Genomic DNA, 18,693 nt, shown 5'->3' on the forward strand with positions numbered 1-18,693 from the left:
TACACGTGGTGTCACCACTAGAGAGCAGCGATGTCTCCGGTCATGCTGTGTGATGGGGTCTGTTTGTTTTCACCATGGATCTATGCCAACGACCCGCATGACCGGAGACATCTGTTTAAGTTTTTTTCTTGCACTAATCAAACACACTTGTGTTTAATTTCATTACATTACATTATTACATTATTCCGGTCTAATAATACAAACCGTCATCTTCCAGCAACAACTAAACTGCATACATTGTAGCAAAACAGAAATACACAATTTTATTTTTAAAAGCTATAGAAGTACTTTTGAAAACTATCAAAAAATATTGCTAAATATTACAGGGTGTTTTTTAAAATATGTTTTGGCCCGAAGACTTTATTGAACAGGAAAGGTAAGCATGAAATGGTGGAGGTGCGAGAAGGGAAGACATGTAATAAATTGTCAGATTTGAACCCCTGACACTGTGGCTGGCTGCATTTGGCACCTTTGGCATAAGTGTGCTGTAAATAACCACTCGTTTTATACTTTTATACAATTGTTTAAGCATAATTCCTTTTAAATGTGAGTGTAATAGAAAATAATCAAATCTAAGATGACAAATTAAATGTTTTCTTGATAAATTGCCTCTTATGTCTCTTTGAGCTTTCCGTGGTCTTCAGCATCCATCCTATTGATATGGAGACACAGGAACCAAAACAATGGGGTTTTGACTGGCACTAATAACAAATATCTAGCGCTTAAAGAAATGCATTTACCAAAAACTCAATTAGAAGACTAGAACCATGCTTTAACAAGTAAGACCGGAAAAGAGAGCTGTCTGGCTGCAGACCTTAATCCCCTACCCACAAACCTTGACCAGGAGAACCCTCACGTGATTTTCCTCCATCCAGAGGTCCCTAAGGCTGGAAGTGTCAAAGTCTCAAAGTATCATGATGCAGGACTGGATAAACTCACAGGAACACATGGTGGAGCGTCATCCTACTGTTAAAACTATCTTGGCATGTTGGGAAAGTGGAAAGTCAAAGACTTCATGTTTGCTTGGACAGCAGGTAAAATGGCAGGGGAGATGAGAATTCAGGGGAGAAATTATAGTCTTGCTTCTGACTCATTAGCAGCATTAACTACTAGTCATGCTTTTTCAGCTGACTGATTGCCTTGCAAAGCAGGCTCTAAAGCAAGAGGTAGCCCACAGTAAATCAGAGGTGAAAGCTATTATCAAAACTCAAGTTGTATCGGAGAGGCTGCGGTGCTGGGTTGAAGGGGAGAATGGGAGACACTTTAACAGGTTCAAAAGAAGGGAGGGAGGGTGAAAACCCTGGGAATGAGTAGAAGAGAGCAGGTGGCTAGTACGAGATTAAGGTTAGGACTGAGCAGGACTGTGAGTGTGGAGCAGAGCCAGAGACGGTGGAACGTGTCCTTTTGCGCTGCAGTAGGTACAATGTAGAGGACATTTTTAATGGGGATTTTGTAAGGAGCAGAGAGGAAGTGTTTAGTTTAAATAATATAATACAAATTACAGATGGGGAGTTTAAGACGTTATTACAGTATTTAAGGAGACAGTCCAAGGCCCAAAGTCACTGGGATAGTCTCAAGTCACCTGTGACCACTAACGGGAACAAGTGGTAGAAAATTAATGAATGAATGAATAAAACTGTTAAAGCAGATTTGAAGAAGATAGTGGAGATGCTCTTGCCCACACTCCAGTACAGTAGGTGATGGAAAATGCCCCTAAACATTGATTGCCACCCGCCAGAAAACCACAAGAAGAAGTAGGGAGGGTCCAAGATGACAACATAACAGCGTGCTAGGACACTGCACACCAAACTTTTACCAAAAGGGTGGATAAAAAGGCTGAATGCGCATCAGCACATGAGCTGTTTAGCAGTACTTCCGCACAGGTAGAACAAGTTTTGGAGCAAGAATGGGACCAAAGTGTCAACACTCTTCAACAAAGCACTCCTTGAATAATAGAACGACTACCTTGAGCCTGGTTATCCGGGCGCTCTCTGCATGTGGACATGATTACATGCTGAATTCTGATATCAGCCCTATGGACAATTTTACTTCGTGGAGGACTTTCCACCACTCCCATTTATACCTTCCAGATCTTCTGCCTTTAAGAAGAAAGCATGGGAGGCTGTCGAAGTTGGAGCCGGTCCGGCAATGAACACGTAACTACATTTCAAATTTGTGAAACTCACCAAGTTGATAAATGAGAGGGCCGATGCTACTGATGCAAAAGTGACTATTGCTCCTGCAGTTGCTATTCTTCCTGGGGTCTCCTCAAATTCATTACATACATTTCTTTGTATACCCCACCCACCCCTATACACACACTCACACATACAAAAGCCCATGGCATGTATATATATACCTACCTACCTACCTAAATATATATATATATATATATATATATATATATATATATATATATATATATATATATATATATATATATATATATATATATATATACCTGACTCCATCCTTGAAGCGAATTATTGCATAAAAAGGATTAGTTTTTGATTAGGATTTACTATTTGATTAGTTCTGCAAACAGGCAGCACACAGCTTATATCACTATTTGTCGTGTTCCATAATTGTGAGTATCTGAGAAAAAAGTCAGTTTGTCATAAATTACTGCTGGAATTTTTGTTATAATGACATGTCTAATAAATGTTAATAAATAGTTCTTGAGCCTGCTTTTGACGGTCAACCAGGCTAATTTGTTGTGCATTGTTGTTACATTTGTTCTGTATGGGCAACCCAAGACTATTCGTGCTGCTTTGTTCTGAGCTACTTATAACTTGTATAAATTATTTTCACACGTGTTTGACCAAACAACAGATGCATAATCTAACTGAGAAAGTGTTAATGACTGAACTAATTGTTTGGTTAACCATTTTGGACTACATTTCCTACAGTGTTTGATCATGCCCATATTCCGATCCATATTCCTCAATACATTGTTTGTGTGACTGTTCCATGTTAATTTAGAATCTAAAGTCACACCCAATAATTTTGTTTCTTCCACTTGTTACTACAGTCGCTCCAATGTTTAAGTATAGTTTAGACATTGTTTTTAACATGTGTTGTGACCCAATTAACATACATTTTGTTTTTTCAAAATGTATTACTAATTTATTATCTTGGATCCACTGAACTACTGCATTCAACTCCTCCTATAAGATATTATTCAGATGATCTGCTGTCGGTGCAGAGGCATATAATGTAGTGCCATTTGCATATTATAGCCATGGTTGCATGTTTTAATATAGATGAAAAATCATTGGTAAAAATAGAAAATAAAAGCGGGCCAAGGCAACTGCCCTGGGGCACTCCACAACCCATCCCCTCAATGTCAGAATAGTTATCATTAAAGTAGACTCTATAATCTCGATTATTTAAACAACTTCCAGTCCATTTTAATGCTGATGACTCGAATCCATGACAGTTCAACTTGTCTAATAAGATATTGTGGTCTAAAACGTCAAAGGCTCCACTCACATCTAGGAATATTGTCCCTATTAGATTTTTACTATCAATTTCCTGCAGCCAGTGATCTGTGATCTGAGTAAGAGCAGTTGTTGTGGAGTGACCCATTTTATATGCATGTTGATAAATGGTATTTAACCCATTTTCTGAGAAATCATTTTAAATTTGATCATGTGCTACTTTTTCCATAATTTAGCTTAATACTGGTAACAAACTAATTGGTCTACTAGATGACTTGGAAACTTACATGAGACTTTGGAATGTGAGATTGGCTGGGGTGTCAGAAACTGACCTGGAGAATTTCCTGACCGAAGTCATTAAGATCTGCCAAGAAGCAGGGCCGGCCCAGCCTATAAGCGAACTAAGCAGCCGCGTAGGGCCCCGAGGCTTTAATAGGGCCCCCAATCTGGCAACCCGTTTTATGCGAAGTGCAAGCGCAGCGTGCGCCACTAGTGTAGTAGCGCTGCTGGCGCGGCAGCGCACACAGCGGTAACACATAACGCACAAACCGCATTTATTTGTAATGACAATCTGGCAACCAAGGCACCAAACCTGCGCTGATTGGGCAACTTCATTGTGCACGAGAAGAACGAGAGCAAAACATAAACACAACAGAACGTGGTCCCTGCGTGGTCCTCATGTCCAGAGGAATATATCTCCTGGTGCCGAAAAACGAAAGAAGAAACTTCTTGAGATGTAAAGAAACTGCAAACTCAACAACACTTTCCAGGTATTGAACTTCTCTTACAAAGAGACGGTTAATGCTGCTGTTTGAAACAACACGATTCTGTCACGTTCGCTCAGGCTGGAGGAGACGAGAGCTCTGCCCCGCGCATAATAATATGTGAATGAAAGATAATAAGCTTCACATTTACACCAGCCCCGTAGTGTCAGCTGCAGGTGAGGCCGGTGAGGGGCGTCTATGCCCCGGGTCACTAAGAGGCGGAGATCCGGTCCGGACGAGCGCCGTCTCGTCCAGAACCTCTGACGTGAGACTTTGGAGTGAACAGTGTGCTGCCCTGTCCCGGGCCCCTGTCCCGGGCCCCTGTGCAGCCTCAGTCAGAGATGAGCGGTTTGCGTCTCTCTCTCTCACATCACCATGTGTGAGATCAATCGTGACTCGTGATGTCTGTTTTACTTTGACTTCTTAACGTGGAATGAGAGGAACGTAAAGGTTTATGCACGTAAGGTCCATCAGCCAATCACATCGCAGCATTATTTCATGCAGGAGTCCAGTGTTTGATGTTCTGATCAGAACAAACATTTATATTGTAATTAACTTTTAATAGAGCAATAAAACATTTAAATTTATTTAAAAAGCATCATTAGACTATTTGTTATAAATTATAATAAATTGATAGTGAAAAATAACCAGACATATTATAATTACGTCTGTTATAGAATAATACTATATATTTTTATACAAAAGTGGCAAAGTTGCAGAAACGCAGTCTCTTCACAATAGCTAGGTTTGGACCTTCACTTTTAGTTCTGTTCATTCTCTGGGAATAACATGTTTGCACTGTTTTATCAGTGTTAATTGTTAATCAAGCAATGCTTATGCCATTTGTTTAATTTAATATAACTTGTTTTGTCACTTTGGCAAGAAGGAACAGTTGGGAGCTGTAAAAGATAAATTAGTAAGGATAACTATTACTTTTACATTTTCAGTTAAAATGAATCAATTTGACCATAATTATTTTTCATAGCCAATATTGTATTGAGTAATTAAGTACACTAATGTATTAATAACTGGCTTTAGTCATTTTCTCCTGGCACAGTTTCATCACATCATCATTTTATAGCATTACAACCTCAACATTTTACTCTTACTTTAGCCGGCTGGACCACATTAAAATGCAGCAGAAGACCCAAAAAAGGTCTGAATAATTTAAACTAATGTGCTAATGTGGCTGTCGACCCTTAACGCCCACAAATACGCCCAAAAACATATCTGGGATGTGTGTTATTTGTACAGGGAGTAGAGGTGATGTCAGCGGAATACCAAGTTGCATTGTGGGATTTAAGTTATCAATATTTGAATTTGTGAGGTGTTGAGAATAAACTAACTGGCAAACAGATGCTCTGGAGTTTTGTTGCGCTTTGTTTGCGTTGAAGAAAGTTCCCATATGTGAATTGTTCACTGACAATGGCAATAAAACTGATTCTGATGACGTGGTGAGGGGCCCCCAAAAATGTTTTCGCTTAGGGCCCCCTGAAGGCTTGGGCCGGCCCTGCCAAGAAGTGGTGTCAACCAGGAAGAACAAACTGCAGGACGACATCGACACAGTGCGTCGCCTTGGAAAAAAACAGCGCGCCAAAGGGCCCCAGATCTATCATTCTACAATTTGTCTCCTGTGTCTGCAAGGACGAGGTCTGGAAAGCTGTGAAAATAAAATGTGTTAAAAATAAATAGGAAACATTTTTTGTAGTTTCTCTCTTTAATTTTTATATGTCAAATAGCTGAACGAAGATCATATTTTTTTTTCAAGAATCTCATTTACTTGCAAAGGATATTAATTTTTGGAAAGCCCAATGGGACAATGACATTTGGTTATCTCATGGAACAGAACACTCTGCAAGAGGAGTAAAATTTAATGGGCATATCTTATACATCTATATTCTTATTGTGACAGTGATGGTCATTTTATATGTATGGTCATTGTCCCTGTCCCCAAGAAGCCCCGGATCACTGAACTTAATGACTACAGGCCTGTGGTGCTGACGTCTGTCATCATGAAGTCTTTTGAGCGCCTGGTCTTGCCCCACCTCAAGTCCTTCACCTCCCCCCTGCTGGACCCCCTGCAGTTCGCCTACAGAGCCAACAGGTCTGTGGACAGCGCCATCAACCTGGCACTCCACTTCATCTTGCAGCATCTGGACGCCCCGGGAACCTACGCCAAGATCCTGTTTGTGGACTTCAGCTCTGCATTCAACACCATCCACCCCAGGTGGACCTGCAGGTAGAAGTTATCTCAGACACTCAGACTATCAGCACAGGAGCTCCACAGGGCTGTGTGCTTTCTCCTCTGCTCTTCTTCCTGTACACAAACTGCTCCACCTGCCACGACTCTGTAAAACTGATCAAGTTTGTGGACGACATCACCCTCATCGGGCTCATCTCGGACAGGGATGAGTCTGTGTACAGGAGGGAGGTGGACAGGCTAGTGACCTGGGTCAGTGGTAACAACCTGCACCACCATCACCCAGGACCTCAAGTGGGAGCTCACCATCAGCGCCCTCATCAAGAAGGACCAGCAGAAGATGTACTTCTTGCGGCAGCTAAGGAAAGCCAAGCTCTAAGCGCAGATGATGGTGCAGCTTTACGCGGCCATCATTGAGTCCATCCTCATCTCCTCCATCACCGTGTGGTACGCTGGAGCCACAGCCAGGGACAAACAGAGACTACTGTGCATTGTGCGCTCTGTTGAGAAGGTACCCAGCTACACACTTCCATCTATGCAGGACCTGTATGTCTCCAGCACTCTGGGACAAACAGGTCGGACCACTGCTGACCTGTTTCACAATTTCTCACCCACTTCCTTCTGCCGTTGGACTCATGACCACTTAACACCTGCCACTTTAAAAATACTGTACTCAACCTATTCTTGCACTGTTCACTTTCTGCACTATTTCCAGCCATCTGTAAATCTTTGCGTATATGTCTTTGTACATACTGAGATCAAGTTTATCTTTTACCTTATTTTATTAGTTGAGTCTTAATTTATATTGCCATATTTGATTGAATAGACGTTGCTATTGGTATTTTATTATTCATTGTTTTATGTTGCACCTTAATGCCGAAACAAGGTCCTATGTTTGCGAACTGTGTCCAATGACAATAAACTTTTTCCGATTCTGATTCACGAGGAAAGTGTGTGCGTGGCCAAATTTCTGTGCAGTTGCTTTGCGCGTGTGTCCAGTTCTTGTGTGCAGTCGACAGCGTGCGCATTTCCGCAATGTCGGGCTGTGAATCGGGTTTGTAAGCTTTTCCGGCTCGGGTCGGGTTTGTATTGAATTCGATTGGGCTTCGGGCCAGTCCAGCATAATTTGAGTGGCCCGATTGGCTGGCAACGCCTATGGATGGATGGATGGATGGATGGATGGATGGATGGATTGTGTGAATGTTTCTCACAACCAAAACCCCATTTATTAAAAACAGTAATGTATAGCGTAACTTTTTAATTTTAATATTTTTTTTTTATTTTAGTTATTGTTGTTGTGTTCTTCTTCTTTTATGTTTTATGGCGGTTGGTATCCAAGTGTTACATTACCGCCACCCACTGCAGTTAGACTTAAGACTTTTTTCTCCAGACTTTACTCTTGGTAATTCGTCTCCCTATCCGACTAGATTTTTTTAGGCTTTATTCTTCTTCTTCTTTGGTGTATTATGGTGGTTGGTATCCAAGTAGACTTTATTCGTTAGACTTGTTGTTGTGTTGCTTTTTAATGGCCCTTTGAAGTGCTTCCATGTGAGCAATGTTTTTTTTTTAACATATTTTTGCTTTGAAGTGTGTATTTGAACGGCTTCTAGAAGTGGTCTGCGGGGTAGGGGACTCGAGACTAAGGAGTAAAGGGTAAAGTCTAAAGCATAAAGTCTGGTGGTAATGCAACTCTTGGATACCAGCCGCCATAAAGTTGAGGACAAAGCACTGGAAGTCAAGGCACTGGAAGAAGAACTTTTAGGACTACGACAAAGTCTAAGGAATAAAGTCTGGCGGTAATGCAACACTCGGATGTCAACCGCCATAAAACAACAACAACAACAACAACAGCCGCCATAAAACACCATAGAAGAAGAAGAAGAAGACTTCTGTCAGAGAAGAATAAAGTCTAAATAATAAAGTCTAAAGAATAAAGTCTGGCGGTAATGTAACGCTTGGATCCAGCAGCCAGACACTCTTGGGAGAAGACGCTGGATCCAAAAGCGGCTATGGACCAAATCCCTGACTGCGCTGATCAAAAACAATCCGACCTGGATGATTTCAGCAAAAATCCTCTTACTTTGGACTTGGTTATTCAAAGGTACGTAACTTGTTATATCTGTTACATGTAAAATCAACAAAATTGATCAAATATTGTCCTTTACAGATATGAAGGTGGAACTTCTGAAGGTCAACATAGCGGAGAAGGAGTGGCATATTTTGAAGGTGGTCACAAGTATGAGGTGTGGAAAACAGAATTAAATAGAAAAATACGTGTATAATAAAGCGAAGGGAATTTAATGTTGCGACTTCCTTTGGCTGCAGGGTATGTTTTCCCAAGGACATATGGATGGGCATGGTGTTTTCTCTTGGGCAGGTGGATTAAAATATGTGGTAACTAGATGTTCTATACGGAATGTACAACATTTACCATGATATATTGGCTTTTTAGTTCATGTATACTATATTTTTTAGGGGACTTTTGTCAGCAACATAATGATGGGCAAAGGGAAGTACCGTTGGCCTGATGGGAACACATATAATGGCGACGTTCATTATGGCATAAGACATGGAACCGGATCATATTATTGTGCCAAAAAGGGTGTGTTGTACATAGGCCAGTGGCACCAGGGCAAAAGACATGGAAAGGTAAGATTAGTTAAATTTTATATGTTTATACGCTCTTAAATAAGACATAATGTGCTTGTTTCATGCATTTACTATTGAACTATAACATAAGTAGATAATATATTTTCACATTGTACACAGCGATATTGATCTAAAACTTCTAATAATATAAATTAGTCCATTGACTTCCTGTTCAAAACTGTAGAACGGGTAAGCCCCACCTCTTCATTGTTTCATTTGCATTTTAGGACTGTACATGTAACTCGTCTTAGAGTCTTAATTTTTCAAATAATTGCAACTAAGTACAGGGATATGGGCGGGGATAGGGGGTAGGTGATAACAGGCATTTTCTGAGCATTTGAGCCTCTGCTGTAGGACAATACAGGATTACGCAAACATGCAGGAATCAATCTACCGATAAATACAACTCTGAGTAAACTAATGATGAGAAAACATTGTTATAACAAGGTTAAAAGCTCTTTAAAGTAGATTTGACATAGTGTGTCCCCTTTAAGGTGTAACTTGCTTTTTCTAGGGTTCCATTTATTACAACAAAGATGAAACCAGCTGGTACAAAGGCGACTGGGTGATGAACAAGATTGAGGGATTCGGAGTGAGACGGTATGTGCTTGTGTTTAATGAAGTAAAAGTACAACACAACATTAATGTTATTTCGATATATTCAGGTATGTCTGTGGCAGCATATACGAAGGTGAGTGGAAAAACAATCTAAGACACGGAGAGGGAAAAATGAAGTGGCTCCTGCATGGACAACACTATGAAGGAACATGGTACAATGGAGTAGAAGTAAGTAATGAAATGGTATTTACTGTGGTACACAGCACATGGTAAAAACAACAACATTGATATGCTCTTGCAGCATGGACACGGTAAACAGACATGGATCCTATTGCGAGAAGTTGGATCCCGATATTCCCAAAGTAACCAGTACATTGGGAATTTTCAACATGGTCAGAGACACGGTCAAGGAACATTTTACTATGCAGATGGTGCCGTCTATGAGGGAGAGTGGAGGAACAACAGAAAGCATGGGAAGGTATATCTCAAACATTTTTATTTTATTTTATTATTGACAATCATTTTACTATTTTTGTTTTACAGGGAAAATTTACCTTTAAAAATGGGAAGGTTTTCCAAGGCGAATTTGTGGATGATCAGATGCTGGAGTTGAGAAATGACAGACCTCTCCCACTGAAGGGTAATCAACACAACTGGAATTTACTATTTAGGGTTTTTGTCCAGTATATTTGGTTAGGATTGAAGTCAAGTCCCAAACCTCCTCACTGATTATATTCTTCATCCCTTGTACAGCTTCTGATAGCTCCTCTCTGCTAAGACCAGACATGGCCCTAAACATCGACTCGATTCTGAACAGCATCTCTGAGAAAAGACGCCAAGCAGAACTAAAAGGAGTCAGTCCCTCTTTTAAAGCTAATTGTGCCAATTAAAACCCCCTTATCATTCTTATGTTATACTTATTGTGCTCTAGGTGGAGTTGGTGGTTTTGAGGCACAGCACTGAACTGAGATCTATCTACAGTTTCTACAGCCGACTTGGACACGCTCGCTCCCCAGACAACACCTTCATGCTGACGCGTATGCAGTTGGGGCGTTTGCTCAAAGACTGCAAAGTCCATCATCACAACATCAATCTGAGCCGAATTAATTTGCTGATTAGAGGTAGGACAAATATAAGATGGCGTTTCTCAAGGAATAAGATCACATTTTTTAATTTGCCATTTTCTTTTTACCCATTTCATCCTCCAAAAACGTGTAAGTGGATATAAGCTTCATTTACATATTTATTTTTATCAATATCACTTGCCCCCAGATGCAGCACTAGATTGAGTAACAACTCTTTTCTCTTTCCTTTAGGTGCTTTAGAGGATGCCACTTCAACAGAGGTCCAGTCGCCTTTCACCAGGATGCTGTTTTGCAAACTCCTTTCCTGCCTAGTGGTCGTTGCGTATCACCTTTATCATAAAGACATGGTGTAAGTATTACATAATGATTAAAGATGGATATACTGATTAAATGTATGTTCATTTTTTGTTCCATCAGTTATCAAAGTGAGGTTCTAGCAGCTTGCTTTTCCAAATTGATGACAAACAACATATTACCTAATGCAAAAAATGTAAAAGGTATGTAATCTAATTATTATCATCAAAGAAGTACAAAAACATATGTGCATACTAACACATTTTCTGTTATTGTAGGTTTTTTGTTTCAGCAGCAGGAGCTCTCAGAGGTTGCCATGCGATACTGTAGGAGGAGCTGGGAGGTCTACCAGGCCTACAGCACACTTCAAACCTCCTTGGAGGACAAGACAATGACATGTCGAGACCTGCTGTTCATGTTTAAGGTGCAACCCACATTTATCAGGATCTTTTTTAAGATATTGGAAAGAAATGTGCAACTTGCTTTTTCTTTTTACTAGGATTTACATCTGCTTGACAACACACTTACTGCATCTAATTTCATGAAGGTCATTTCTGAAGAGAGTCCTGACCCCAGCAACACATCCTCTTTGCTAAATCAAGAGGTCATACATTTTTGGAGTTGTATAGAGATGTATTTATTTAGTTTTAGCGTGTGTTCATATAAATACTCTCCTCTTTCTAGATTACATTTCTGGAGTTTTTTGATACAGTGCTTGGCTGTGCCGAGGTCAAATGTAAGTTGCAGCGTGATAAACTAGATCAACTTATTTTCAATGATGACAACCATGAATCTCAAATAACACCAAGATTCAAGTTGATCTCACAGTGCAAACGTTTGGTAAGTTTTATTTTCGTCTGTAGTAGGACTTGTCACTATACATTACAGGGCTGGGCTAAATATCCAAGTCAATTTGTCAATCAAATTGTAAAGGCTTCAGTCATTTAGGTATAGAATAGAATGATCTTTGGAGATAATTCAAACTGTTTAGTTTAGACTGCTACAAGAATGTTCCAAAATGCATTGTATTAAAATGTAGTCTGTAAACCTGATTTGAAATCTAATTGCATACTTGTCAAAGTTATTGTGGACCACAGGAAGAATACTGTAGTTGTTGCTTTGGTAAGAACTATTTCTGGTATAACCAGAATAAAACAATGCAATAAAATCATGCTTTACCTTATACTTTTATATTATAGATAAGAAAATCTATAATATAAAAGTTCTGTTGTTATAAAACTGTTGTTTTTGTTTTATTTCATCAGCAAAATAATTCCTACATTGCTTTATCAGGTGGATGCTTCAAGAGATGATGATGGCACCTCAGATGCTCGTATTGAAAGTATGATGGGTGGTCTTCAGTTGACAGGTTTGCCTTGTACATGCTGTGTATTATCAAATGTTGACCCAAGTGAGAAACTAACAATGTGCTTGATTGACATACTGTGATCTACTCCTTGTCGATCAGAACCCAGAGAAGAGGGAGGTGGAGGGAGAGAACGGTCAAAAGTCAATCCGGAATACCAAAAGAACTGGGAGCAGAAAATCCACAATTATTTTGACAAAGTTTTCTTTAAAGCATTTGAGCAGCACCAATTAGTGAAAAAGACCATCAAGGAGAAGAAGCTCAGCCTTAAAGCACAAGCATACATGGTTCTGACCAAACAAAAACAGCAAGCCTCATAATACACGTGGTTCCACCACTAGAGGGCAGCGACATACTTTCGGGACTTAGAGGCTGGATTCATCGTTAATAGTCATCATTAATAGATGTCTCCGGTCATGCGTCACTTCCTTTGCCACCAGAACGTCCCTGCCCCCTTTTTGGTGATAAACAGTTGGCGGGTTACAAATTCTTAAAATGTTTTTCACTGAAATACAACATATTGATACTGGCGACACAGCAGCCATGGAAGGATGAGTTGGTGATTTTTTAAATTCAATCCCTAGGGATGAAGATGTATGGCAGTGGTCCCCGAACTACGGCCCGCGGGCCACATCCAGCCCGCCAAGCTTGTCCAAGTTATATTAAAAAAAAAAAAAAAAGACAGTAGATAATTAATTCAATCAGTATTTAATGCATTTGGAAAACAATTTGTACATGGAGCCTTGCATTTGTTGCTTTGTTACAAGTTACAGGTCAAATCTTGCGTGTAATTTATAGTAATTCATTAGTTCACACAAACACATCATATTTTCCTGGCCCGGTCCCTCGGCCAAATTTTAGAACCCAATGTGGCCCTCGAGTCAAAAAGTTTGGGGACCACTGGTGTATGGTGTCAAACAAATTACTTGGAGATTGAATTAGATATTTGTAGATGTCGGAATAGACACCTCCGGGTGAACGTTTTTTCTCCCCTTTTATCAGTCCCGCTCGGATTTCAGGATTGAATCAAAGTATTCACCATTCTATTCTCCATCCATGGCTGCCGTTTTGCCAGCATAAATATTTTGTTGTATTTTAGAGCAAAACAGTACAAATTTAACTATATCTCCCGCCTTTCGTTTAACAGTTTGCTTTCACCCAAAAAGGGGCGGGGACGTTCTGAATGCACAGGAAGTGATGCGTGACAAGAGCATGGATCTATTATAATATCGGGACTAGAGACATCTTTGAATTAAAGCTTTTTCCTGCACTATTCAGCGACTCTTGTGTTTTATAACGTCAAATGTTCAGTCTATTTAAAAAGGTCTAATTTATACAAAACAGTCAACGTCCAACAACAACTGAACTGCATAGGGTTGCTAAAGAAATAGATTTATTTTTTTAAAAAAGGGTATAAAAGCAAGTTATTGCCAAATATTACAAATGTGGCGGGGTGAAAACCATGAGGTCAGATGGGCAAACAGACTGTCGTATCCGGTCCTGCAGGTCCGGGGTGAACAGGAGCAGGGCTGACTGCACGGTCTGGGAAAAACAAAAGTAAGATTACATTGTTTTCATTAAAAAAAAACATTGTAGAAAGATTGAGGAAAAAGCAAAAAGGTGAACCTGAGGTGACTGAGAATTAAGAGTTGGCACCGTGAGCGGTGATGTGGAGACTGAAAGTAACAGTAACAGGATCAAGAACAAGCGGTAAAACAGTAGATGGTATATGCACTTATATATTCCCAGATCAGCATTTAATCCCACGTGAAATTCAGTTGGAGTGACACCAATGGGCATCGATCATCATACCTGCATTCTGCTGAGTCAGAAGGTCTTCAGGGTGACCTCTGGGACTCTCCATATCTACATCCATCACCATGGATGACTCCATGGAAACTGGCTGCTTAGGCGACAAACTGTTTCTCTGTGAAGGCTGCAGGTATCGCTCAAAATCAACACCCATGTCCTGAAAGACAATTTTATTATAGCAAGTGTATTTAGCAACAGGTTAATAAAGTCGGGCCAGAGACACGTTTACCTCGGTAACTGAAATGTCTGGTGTGGCTGCCAGAGAATCTTGGTTCTTTAGAAGGTTTAGCAGAGCGTGCGGGGTACAACTCACAGCTGGGGAGAACAGCTGAGCAGAGCAGGGTGACAGAGAAAAACTCAGGGATGCAGAGGGCACTGGGGCTGCACACTCCATTGGACTTTGACAAGGTGACTGTGAAAGGTGTGAACTCTGAACTAAATCAACGTTTAAGTCTTCAGCCAAACATTCCTGCTCTTCAACAGCAGATGAGGGGTCGGAGTGTTTGAAGTCAGAAACCATGTTTTCTGGTTGTTCTGTGGGGTCTGAAGACACTTCTTTTACTGGAGAGAAACACAGAGACCCACTGACTGTGCTCTGAGGCTGAGGCATGACCAGCAGAGACTGTTCCTCTAGTGCTGGAGTTTTGTTATGTGTGAAGGAGGGAGTGCTCATGGGTTGTGGGGTTGTACATGTTTGAACAGGGGTCTGTGCCAACGCCAGTGAGCGCCGAGTTACTCTCGGGGGTGTGAGGCAGTTCAACAATGGAGAAGGCTGAGGCAGGACCGCAGCACTGAGGCGCCGGGATCTTCTCACTGAACCTAGAAAACAAAGCACTCAGTAGGGCAATGCAATTATGAAAATTATTTTAATAGATCATTATTGCCAAAAATTTGAAAATGACATAAATTGAGATAAACTCTAAGGTGCTCCATGTACCACCACATGTTTCTGCAAAAGAGAAGTGCTTTTAACTTGAATATTTTCCAAGCAGCCTTTTGTGAGCTAAATAATACACCTATTTTAATTTAATTCGTTGTGAATTTGACGCATCTCTAATGCATCAATAATTGTAGAACAGCACACCACACAAGCAGATAGATTACCTGGGGTTTTAACTTTGAAAAAGGCTGCATTGAAGACCACAGTGTCTGTGCTCTTGGCCTCTTGTGTTTCTTGAGTGCTCTGCTCAGTGCTCTCGGCCTTCTCAGAATCTGCAGTCTGCTGTCGGGCTTTCATTGCTGCTTTTGCAGCAGCCAGACGAGATTTTGCAGCGGCCTTTGTTCCTGCAGGTTTGGTGGGTGCTTCTGCAGCTGCAGGTTTCTGTTCAATACAAATGTTTTGTTAGACTAGTAACCATTTTTAAACGTCTATTACAGTATAGTCCGTATTAACGGACGGGATCTTTTGGCTGATACCTTTACTACTTTTCTCTGTCGAGGTAGAGGTTTGTGTTCATCCACCCATCCCCGGGCTTCTGCCTCTTTGAGAGCATCAAACTTTTGGATTACATCTTCAACCTAAATAAAACAAAATTAGATTAATATACAAGTATTCAACATTTTCTAGTCCTAGGACAAAAAACCAACCTGGAAATAAACCATGTCCCAAAAGCCCTGCAGGTCACTGCATGTTGTGATTTTCTCGCCTCGGCCAAAGTCACAGTCGTCCACCAGACCACTAAACTGCTTGAAGCGCTCCTTCATCAGCAGTCTTGCCTGGCCAATAGCTGTACGCATGCGGTCCCTCACTGAAACCAAATTCAAAATTGTGACCATTGTATTTTATATTTTAAAAGAGATTAGCATAATTAACTCACTTTCTTCTGGTAAGGACTCATCTTCCACTTTGGACTCCCAGTGAGAGCAGAGGCCAGTCAGCTTGTCAGTTTCAGTGACAATTTCAGATCTAATGTACACACACAAAAAAATATTAAAAGAAACCCCCCAAAAAGGCAACAAATGTAAAAAAAAAAAAAGATATTCAACCTGAAATATGGCACATCATGCATAGGTTCTTGCACAGAAAGAGGGGATTTTGGAGATGTCTCACTCTTCTCAGATATGGCCTCCTCAAATGCAGGAGCAGCAGGAAGAGTAAAGCTGGAGCTGCAAAGCACACGTTAAAAGCTTACACCGGTAGTACATTTATTTTATTTAGCAGTTTGTAAAAATTCTGACAAACCTTGGTGTGAGAAAGGCATCTGCTGAGCGAGGAGTCAGGGGCTCAAACTTAAAGGATGACAGACCATCAGGTGCTTGGAACAGAAATCCTTTAGGTGCAAAAGAAGATGCTTTGGGCAAAGACTTCAGGAGGTCAACAGAAGCAGGACCAGGGACTGTTTGGTCTACCGCCGTCTCCTTGTCGGACAGTTTCGGCTCTTGCTCAATCGCAGGTTTCTGAAAAGTTTCAATAGGCAATATAATGCACCAAATCAACTAGAAAGCCATCTTTAGCAGCCAAAACACAAATGGGATATCACTTACATAAATGCTCTCCCCTGGAACAGCTTGGACAGGGATTTTGACTGGATAAAAAAAAAAAAAAAAAAAACACATTATTAGTAGCAATCCACTTAGAGCTGTAGTGATCATCAATGCAAAATAACTACCATCACAATTATTTTCTTCAGAAGGAGACTGGGCCACTTCAACCACTTTGCTTCTTGTTGTTCTCATGCCTGAGGAACACAGGGAATTTACAGTCTTACAATAGATTGGTCATTTACACCTGAACAATTACACCCAGTTGTACAAACCGGCACACTTGTCTTTCATCACAGGAGCCGCTGTAACTGGAGGCTTGTTAGCAGATCTAGTAGACAATCCATGTGTGGCCGACTCCACTGTAGTCATGAAAACCACCATAATATCCAGGCCAACAATGAAGCAAGAGACTTTCCAACTTACCTTTTGGTTTACTGGATGCATTGCGGCTTCTGGTTGCCCTCTGTATGGGAGGTGGAGCTTTTGGGAGTAAGTAATATATATATATATATATATATATATAAATAATTATATAAATAATTATTTATTTTTACAAATTTTCCTGTTATATATAACAGGGAAAATTATATATATATATATATATATATATATATATATATATATATATATATATATATATATATATATATATATATATATATATATATATATATATATATATATATATATATATATATATATATATATATATATATATATATATATATATATTTTTTTTTTTTTTCCTGTTATATATAACAGGAAAATTTGCGACAACTTACATTTCTTTCTGGTCGAATTTACAGTCTGCATTTTCAGAGGCTGGGAACATTTCAAAAAACAATCAATTTGATTCTCAGATGTTGGCTTTTGGATAAATAAAGCCCTCACCTTTTGCACTTGCTGCTGCTTCATGGAACGAGTCACTCTCACTGGAGCTGCCTGTGTTTTTGTCAGATCGAAAGAGTCAGTACAAGTCAACACTTGCTGTGTACACTGGGAGTGACAGCTGAAGCTCACCTCTTTAGCCCTCCCAGGGGCAGCAGGGACAGGAGGCAGAGGGTCAATATTCAGAGCATCTTTAGGATGATACAGGCCAGTCTTAAATACTCCTTTACGTGCTTTCTCTCTCTGTTCCTTCTCCTTCTCAAGAGCCTTCCGTTCTTTCCAACGCTGAAGCTGCTTCAGTCTTTCCTCCCCAGCCACAGCTTTTAAAAAGATAAATATTGTCCATACTGTTAAATCAGTATCTCTGTGACGAAGAACCTGAAATCTGCATTACCTTTTGGCAGCAGAGTGTTATTTTTCTTTCCCTCTTGAATAATGGACATGTTTGCCACTGCAATGGAGTCATCCAGGGCCGTAATCTCCAGCTCTTTGAGGGTGCCCAGCTGCCTGCGAGTGTTCACGACGCGCTCACGGTTCTCTTTCTGGGACTGAGACCTTCTTCGAGAATTTTTGACCCTCAGCATCGAAACACTGTTGTCCCGCTGACGCAGATGAGCAAACCGCGACGCCATGTTTACGGTCTGTTGACAAGTGAAAAACGGACTGTGTTATCAATCAGCTTGAGCGCTAGAAATCTATGTCTATACAGATGTAATCACACGCACAAACTACTTAGAGGTCGCGTAATCCGATACAATCACAACAATTTTGTTTTTGGCGCTTTGGAGTTGCGCTGGTCACGTAACGTTAGATGAGCTAAATCAAGATATCGAGAGTATTTATGCGAAAAGGTGAAACTGCATTTCAGATTCGACTCATTAACTTTACCTTTGTATGCCAATTGACTCTTTATCCGTTTTGTAAAGGTGGTGAAAACTTGCTGCCCAACCTACAGACGTGACGCTACCTGAACGCTAAAGACGTGTTGTTCCTGAATCCTCACACAACATGGCGCGCCAGGTTTTGAAATTCTCGTTCAATGACGCTGATTGGCCAGTACAGTGTGACGTAAGAAAAGGCTAGAAAGACACAGGATTCTACGTGGGATTCTTTTGCAGCGGCAAGTGCGGCGGCCATCTTGTAAATGTGAGAG

The 18,693-nt window shown here is 40.5% G+C and overlaps 2 protein-coding genes across 2 annotated transcripts; one reads left to right on the plus strand and one right to left on the minus strand.

Moving 5' to 3' along the window:
- The first annotated feature begins 8,374 nt into the window (after positions 1-8,374).
- On the plus strand, positions 8,375-12,706 carry LOC140369392 (radial spoke head 10 homolog B-like). Its single transcript, XM_072456722.1, has 17 exons — positions 8,375-8,505; positions 8,572-8,647; positions 8,730-8,798; positions 8,880-9,053; positions 9,568-9,653; positions 9,719-9,839; positions 9,913-10,089; positions 10,155-10,251; positions 10,365-10,465; positions 10,543-10,732; positions 10,928-11,045; positions 11,114-11,193; positions 11,269-11,414; positions 11,490-11,594; positions 11,675-11,830; positions 12,284-12,359; positions 12,459-12,706. The coding sequence occupies exons 1-17, from the start codon at positions 8,414-8,416 to the stop codon at positions 12,674-12,676; spliced, it is 2,082 nt and encodes a 693-aa protein (XP_072312823.1). The 5' UTR covers positions 8,375-8,413; the 3' UTR covers positions 12,677-12,706.
- A 1,070-nt stretch (positions 12,707-13,776) lies between these two features.
- dlgap5 (discs, large (Drosophila) homolog-associated protein 5) lies at positions 13,777-18,446 on the minus strand. Its single transcript, XM_072455832.1, has 18 exons — positions 18,429-18,446; positions 17,935-18,181; positions 17,544-17,860; positions 17,435-17,474; positions 17,076-17,132; positions 16,925-17,011; positions 16,778-16,846; positions 16,653-16,693; positions 16,351-16,565; positions 16,155-16,274; positions 15,986-16,074; positions 15,756-15,916; positions 15,585-15,686; positions 15,273-15,489; positions 14,398-14,987; positions 14,169-14,325; positions 13,983-14,032; positions 13,777-13,898 (listed from the first exon to the last, which is right to left on the minus strand). Exons 2-18 carry the CDS (start codon positions 18,170-18,172, stop codon positions 13,794-13,796), a joined length of 2,655 nt encoding a protein of 884 aa, XP_072311933.1. The 5' UTR covers positions 18,173-18,181; positions 18,429-18,446; the 3' UTR covers positions 13,777-13,793.
- Between the last annotated feature and the right edge of the window lie 247 nt (positions 18,447-18,693).

The sequence above is a fragment of the Eucyclogobius newberryi genome, unplaced genomic scaffold (assembly GCF_026437365.1).
Source record: "Eucyclogobius newberryi isolate DKJ021-1_F unplaced genomic scaffold, fEucNew1.0.hap1 SCAF_20, whole genome shotgun sequence".
Classification (NCBI taxonomy): Eukaryota; Metazoa; Chordata; class Actinopteri; order Gobiiformes; family Gobiidae; genus Eucyclogobius; species Eucyclogobius newberryi.